Source organism: Saccopteryx bilineata, chromosome 1 (assembly GCF_036850765.1).
Source record: "Saccopteryx bilineata isolate mSacBil1 chromosome 1, mSacBil1_pri_phased_curated, whole genome shotgun sequence".
NCBI lineage: Eukaryota > Metazoa > Chordata > Mammalia > Chiroptera > Emballonuridae > Saccopteryx > Saccopteryx bilineata.
The window spans coordinates 154,821,381-154,828,465 of NC_089490.1; the positions used below are offsets into that span (position 1 = coordinate 154,821,381).

At 54.8% G+C, this 7,085-nt stretch overlaps 1 protein-coding gene across 1 annotated transcript in view; it reads left to right on the forward strand.

Annotated features, from left to right (window-relative positions):
* ZFR2 (zinc finger RNA binding protein 2) overlaps positions 1-5,235 on the forward strand; it is a 53,583-nt gene extending 48,348 nt beyond the window's left edge. Inside the window, exons 15-19 of the mRNA XM_066252675.1 lie at positions 2,170-2,295; positions 2,660-2,838; positions 3,513-3,680; positions 4,394-4,508; positions 5,177-5,235. Coding sequence (XP_066108772.1) covers positions 2,170-2,295; positions 2,660-2,838; positions 3,513-3,680; positions 4,394-4,508; positions 5,177-5,235 — 647 coding nt within the window. The remainder of the gene's footprint in view (positions 1-2,169; positions 2,296-2,659; positions 2,839-3,512; positions 3,681-4,393; positions 4,509-5,176) is intronic.
* The last annotated feature ends 1,850 nt before the right edge of the window (positions 5,236-7,085 follow it).

A 7,085-nucleotide genomic window follows, 5' to 3' on the forward strand; every position in this document is an offset into this window, starting at 1 on the left:
GTTGCCCTTCGCCACGCCAAGTGGTTCCAGTTACAGGGGTGTGGTTGGGAGGGGGAATCATACCTGTCTGTCCTGTCGGCTGAGCCCTTAGCTGACTCCTTGGCTAGCTGTTTGGCTCATGTACTAAACTGATGGGTTGGAATCACAGCAAGGTCAGTTCTGTTGGCCTGTGACCATTTGGGAGTAGAGTCTGTTTTCAGCCACTGCCCTCCAGGCCAGCCAGTCATGTCCCCAGAGACCCTCCTTAACCTCCACTTCCAGGATGGGATCCTTGGCCCAGCTCGATGCCCCCAGGGTCCGCCCTTGTTCCCTTGGCAACACACACCCAGGTACATTTAGCTTCTAGAACTAAGGATGTGCTTCTTCCCCCAAAGGCACAAGCCAGCAGCCTATAGACCTGTGTAATTGTCATCAGGGTTTTTCGGGACCTCTGCCAACGTGTGCCCACCTGGGGGGCTCTGTCAGACTGGGTAAGGCAGTGCCAGGCAGCCAGCCATGCTCTGAGAAGCCCACAGAGCCTTATTTTCTTCCTGGACACACGTTTCCCCTCCAAGTACTGGGCTTTCCCAGAAGGGGCTGGCATCAGCCTGAGTACTTGGTGCTTGAGAGAGGTAGATCGCGGTAGGTGTGTCTTGGGGGTCCCTTGGTACCACGAAGAGGTTTGCTCGGGAGTACAGCATCATTTGACTGTATATATATATATTTTTTGTATTTTTCTGAAGTTGGAAACAGGGAGGCAGTCAGATAGACTCCCACATGCGCCCGACCGGGATCCACCCAGCATGCCCACCAGGGGGCGATGCTCTGTTGCAACCAGAGTTATTCTAGCGGCCATTCTAGCGCCTGAGGCAGAGGCCACAGAGCCATCCTCAGCGCCTGGGCCATCTTTGCTCCAATGGAGCCTTGGCTGCGGGAGGGGAAGAGAGAGACAGAGAGGAAGGAGAGGGGGAGGGATGGAGAAGCAGATGGGCACTTCTCCTGTGTGCCCTGGCCGGGAATCGAACCTGGGATTCCTGCACGCCAGGCCGACGCTCTACCACTGAGCAAACCGGCAGGGCCTGTATTTTTTTTTATCTTATCAAGTGAGAGGCAGGGAGGCAAAGAGACATAATCCTGCATGCACCCCAACCATAATCCACCCAGCAACCTCCCTCTGGGACTGATGCTCTGTTACTCAGCAACTGAGCTATTTTAGTACCTGAGGTGAGCCCATGGAGCTATCCTCAGTGCCCGGGGCCAACTTGCTTTTTTGAGCCATGGCTGCAGGAAGGGGAGGGAGAGAGAAAAAGAGACAGGGAGAGAGGGAGAGAGAGAGAGCGAGAGAGAGAGAGAAGGGGAAGGGGAGGGGTGGAGAAGCAGATGGTTGCTTCTCATGTGTTCCCTGACCGGGAACAATCAAACCAGGACTTCCACACCCCAGGCCGACACTCTACTATTAAGCCAACCAGCCAGGGCCTGACTGTATTTTCTTAAACCCTTGACCTCACAGACAGAATTAGGTGGCATGCCAGTGCCAGGGCACCAGGGAAATGTGTGGTGTGAGCACAGAGGGCCTGGCGAGGTCAGGGACCCACTGCCCATCCTGACTCCACGCTGGCCTCTGGACGGCCTATGCACCCCAACCTCCTCTGGAGGGGGGACCCCCTGTGGCTCTGACAGCCTCCCTGGCCCATAGAGGGTGGGGAGAAGAGCAGAGAAGAGAGAGTGCAAGGGCCCCTGTGCCCCCTGAATACTCAAGCTGCTGAATTGTGAAACCATTGCTTCCACCCTCTCTGGGCCCCCACCCTATCTTTTTGTTGGGTTGTATCTTGTCCCTAAGCAGGTCTGTCTCTGACTGTCCTGCTCTCATTTCACATACCTGCCTGCCAGTTCTCCCCCCCCTTCCGCCCCCCCCCCCCCCCACACACACCCAGTGCTGGTTGGGGTGACCTGAAGGTTTTTAAGTTTTTCACATTATTCTCTGAAGGGGCCCAGGCTCCCTGAAGTCTGAGGGAGATTTGCATTCTATGCACAGTCTTCTGCTGCCAGTTCATCTCCTGCTCCTAAAACGGGGCTCTTGGACAAGCAGGCCTTCACATTCTGTCCCAGGCCACCACTGGCCTTACTCAGGAGGACCATCTCCAAAACCAACAGTTCTGGTGACCACCAGGACCTCTGCCTCCTTCCCAGTGTCCAGGGCAGACATTGCTTTCTGTGCTGCACCCTATGGAGAGCACAGTGGCCAGCTTCATGCTGTGACTAGCTATGTCTTGGTCCAGCCCGTGCAACCCACCCAGGGTGGCTCCTTGGACGAAGGTACATACCTGGCAAGTCATGGAGTCATTGTAACTCTGGCTTAAATATATCATGAGTCACTGAGAAAAAGTTTCATTTAACCCTTAGAAGACTAGTTTTCAATGTCACAATTGCTGGGATTTTGCCAGTGGGGAAACTGATGGTTAGAGAATGAAGAAACCTGCCCGTGGCCATAGCAGGAGGTGGCAAGGCCTCAGTGACCACCCTTCTCTGTAGAAGTCAAGGGTAGGTGGGAGTTAGAGAAAGAGCTGGGAGGGGCTGCCTGTCCTGGGGTCCCCTGTAGACCCTTAGCCGAGCCCAACAGAGCCCCTCCCGTGGGAGCTGAACTCGAAGGCACAGCGTCCCCTTTTCTGTTCCTCTCCAGCCCAGGCCATGGAGCTGCTAGTGGAGAAGGCTCTGAGCAGTGCCCAGGGCCCCCCTGAGGCCTGGGGATGCCATGCGACAGGCCCTGGAGTGTGTGGCCTCAGGGATGCTCCTAACAGGTCAGTCTCATCAGCTGGGGAGCCCAGCACACTGGAGCGCATAGCAGAGACGCCAGTCATAGTGAGGTACAGGAGGAGCTTCTTACCACCATATGAGAACGGTGTCCAACTCAGACGGGAGGAGAGACCCAGACACACACACATCCGGGGAGAAAGGAACAGCACAGGAGCATGTAGAATGCACTCACCCACAAAGGAGGTCACAGGATGGACAGGTCCAATGCAGATGGAGCAGGTGACGGACCTGTCCCCTGCTTGTTAGCCTAGCACTTATCCTCTGATGGCAGCTCACCCTTTCTGGGAACCCTGGCTGTCACCAGGTGATGCCCTTGGTGGTAATATTTCCAAAGGATAATGGGTTGTGTATGGAGATGTTCACCCTAGTGTGGTTTATATAGCAGAAAGGAAGGGAAGCATCCTGTGCTCTCATGAGATGGCAGAGACAGAGATGGTGTTTTCCAGCCATTTTAGTGACACAAGATGACATATTAAGAGAAACAAGAGAAAGCCCACTGGACCTGTGTGTGAGCCTGTTACATTACTACATACTCATGTGTGTGCACACATATAGTAGCAGGAAGGAGCTTTGCTGAGTGTACTTGTGGGGACAGAGGGAAGAATGGCCCAGGCGAGACTCCCCTATTGGAGATCCTATGCCAGACAAGGGCATGTCAGCCAGGGTGACCATGGGTGCAGAGAGGTACAGTCACAGGCCTTGTTCCTGGACACTCTCAGGCCCCCAGTGGTAGCAATCTCTCACAAGGATACTCTATCTTCTTTGCCAACCCCACCTCCTCTTGCAAAGATGGGCCTGGAATCCGGGATCCCTGTGAGAGAGACAATATGGACGTGCTTGAGTCCATGACCCTCCAGGAGCAGGAAGACGTCACAGCCAGTGCCCAGGTAGATGGCCAGCCCCTGCAGCTCCCCAACTCCAGGCCACCTCAACAAGGCTTCAAGGGGGCACCCTGGTCCCAGCACCTGTTAGCAGCTATGCAGCATCCCAGAATATGTTCTGGGGTTTCTCTTCCCTCCCCCTGCAGAGATGGGTGACCTGTGGGAGGGTGACAGGGGTGTTTCTGGGGGCAGGAGCAGCTTGGCTCAGAGCTGAAGCCACCACAATGATGAGCATAGACCTGGGGCCTCACTGTCTGGGACTGTTCTGAGTTCCCTCCAACCCCCACCTATGCTCTATGAACACCCAGCTATGGCTGGCCAGCCTCAAGACGAACCCCCCCCCCTAATCTGTGGTTTCCCTTTGGTTTGTAAGTTTATGAGAAATTCTCCCAGTAGTACAAAAATCACTTTGGACCTGACATTTAGCAATTGTCTTAATGGAAAGAAATTGCTTATGGTCAGAGTGAAACTGGGAGATGTAGGATCTGAGGTCCCAGTAGTGAGGGAAAAGCACTGATATTCCAAGGGGCTTCCTGGCAAAGTCCTACCCTCAGCAGCCTGAGCAACTCCCAGTGCAGCCCTTCATGCCTGACGGGAACTGAGCTCAGCATCTGCTAGAAGGGTGTTGTCAAGGACAGGATTCTTGGCAAGCCACAGGGCCATGGGGCTAGGTGAGCTGGGCACAGGCAAGGGGATCCTGACAGGCTGTCTGTCCCCAGCACGCCCTGCGCATGTTGGCATTTCGGCAGATCCACAAGATCCTAGGCATAGACCCCTTGCCACCACCCAAAAGCAGGCCAGGGTCACGCTTCTGGAAGAGGCCTCAGGAGGCGAGTGAGGCTGAGGAAGGCCCAAGGAAGCAGGCCAAGCAGACCAGCCAGGTGGAAAGGGGGGTGGAGGGGGGCTGTGTGAGTAGCCTCGCCTCCCCAATGGGACCTGACATGCCACTTAGTGGCTGCATCATCCCTGACGTTGGATAGTTGTGTTCTTTCCAGGAACATTCCATGGGTTTTTAAAAAAATGCTTGTGCTGTGATCATCAGTGAAATTGTATCACCCAGAGATGAGAACCTCTGGGTTGGGCAGCATCCCATACCCTGAGGTGCCCCCAGTGCTTCATAGAAGGTGTAGAAGGTACAGCACAGAGACTTTGAACCCTGCACATTTGCTAGCTTTAAACTCACCTGGGGCTACTAAGGGTATGGATTTATAAACTGCTTCCTGTGGCTGCCCCAGTCGTGCATAGACTTGAAATTCCAGGGTATGCCCATCTGGGCCCCCTTGTCCTGAAGGCTAGCTCTGGGAGGCAGGCCAGGGAGAGCTGGGGTTGGGGCTGGTCCTGGGTGCATCTGGGCCCAGCCTACTCCAAACACACTGTCCCTCTGGCTCATGTGCCTAGAGATGGCCTCTCATCCCGGGTCTGTGGGGCCTGAACTGGGCTCCTCTCCCATCACCACCATGAGGAGGGCAACAGGGTTGAGTGCTCCTCTGCTTCCCTCCCAGGAACATCTGTGAACTGCATCTGCCCTGACACCAAGACTCCCAACCACCCCAACCACTAAGTGCCTTCTGCTTACGGAGGAGCTGCTCTGTAACATCTCATTTAAGGCTGGGGTTTGTCCGTCTTCTCTCTCCCATCCTCCCTGAATAGGTTCAGCCTATCTATGTGGGTCCGGAGCTCGCCTTGTGGGAGCAGGTCTAGAGGCTGTACCTAGTGCAGGACACAGGGTCAGGCACCTCCTAATGGATATATCCTGGCAGTGCTGGACATGGGAGTACCAGCCCCTATCCTGCTCAAAAAGGTCCAAACCTTTTTGGTGACCAGTTTTCCTGGCTGGCATTGGAGGAAAAAAAGTTTATCTTTGTGCCAATTCATTCTATAAAGTCACTTGATTCCTTTTATTTTATGTCTGTTTTTAAGGGACAGCCTCTGTGTGGCTTCATGTCTGACATCTTTGTAGAGCTGCCTGGAAGTTTGGGGAGGCTGGGGAATAAACGAGATATGCTTGTCTTTTGGTGTGTACCATTCAGTCCTTTGCTTGGGGTGCAGGTGACCCTCCTGGGCTCTCAGGGTTCTGGATAGGGGCGCTCCACCTGTTGGCATCTCTCCAAGGCTCTGAGGCCACAAGAGTGAGAATGGAGAGAGTGTAGATGGAGAGGACAGAGAGGACACAGAGGGTCTGGTGTTGTCCTGGCTGTGCTGGCATGGTAACCCTCAGGCCATTCCCACACGGGAGTCTCCAAGGGGTGCAGATAAGCCTGGCACTGCAGATCCCACCAACAGAAGACTTGGCAGAGAAGAGTTCACTTCACACATGCCTCAGGCCACTCAAGGGGCCCACCCTGGCCTAGTCCCAGAGAGACAGAGCGTGACCCAGTGGAAGGGGTAGAGGCCTGGGAGGCTTCCTGAAGAAAGAGGCCCCCACCAGGAGTTCCCCTGGAGTTTCAATCTCAGGGGTAAAGCGGGGCTCAGATAGGGAAACCTAGTTCCCACCTGAACTTATGACAGTTTGGAGCCCCCAGCATCCCAGGAGCATGGGGCAAGATGGCAGGTGCCCCCAGCAGAAGTGGCACATGTCAGTATGCACAGGGCATGGGATGGGAGACAGCCAGGACTCTTCGCAGGGCCAGGCCAAAGGAGCCTAAGGCAGGAGACGCCCAACCTGACTCCAGCAGGCACATGATCTACCTGAAACACGAAGTAGCAGGGCATGTACCTACTTCCTCTCTGGCAAGGCAGGCTACTCGCTTTTGCCACCTCTGCCTCAGGCCCCGTCCTAAGAGAGTGCCCCCACCCCCCATCCCCCGAAGGCACTTGACAGCACCCAGAAGGCAGAGCCAGCCCCATTGCTGGCCCTGCTGCAGCTACAGAAGAAGCCCAGGGGATGGATCCAAGCATCCTTCACCCCATGCAGGGAGCTTCACCCCATACCCCCCCTTTTTTATCCTGGTCAGTGACTCTGCCATTAACCCAGCTGCCAGGCTGCCTACCACCACCATCTGCAGGGCGTCCCCCCGGGTTCCTTTGTGCTCAGGGCCAAACCATCAGGAGGTCAGGAGGTCCCACTTCCACTCTCCATCCACATTGTCACTCTGCTACTTCAACTCACCATCAACAGGAGCTTTGGATAAAACTCAGAATTGCCAGGGCACATACAAGAAGCAACCAGTGAGTGCACAACTAAATGGAACAACTAAGTGGAACAAGAAGTTGATGCTTCTCTCTCTCTCTCTCTCTCTCTCTCTCTCTCTCTCTCTCCTCCCACCTCTCTCTCCCCCTTTCCTACCCCCTCATATCAATGGAAAAAAATTTAAACCCCTCAGAATTGCACTCAGGATAAAACCCCAAGTCCCGATGAAGCCCCCACAATAAACCATCTGCCACCCTCTCCCTCAATAACTCCCCTCAGAC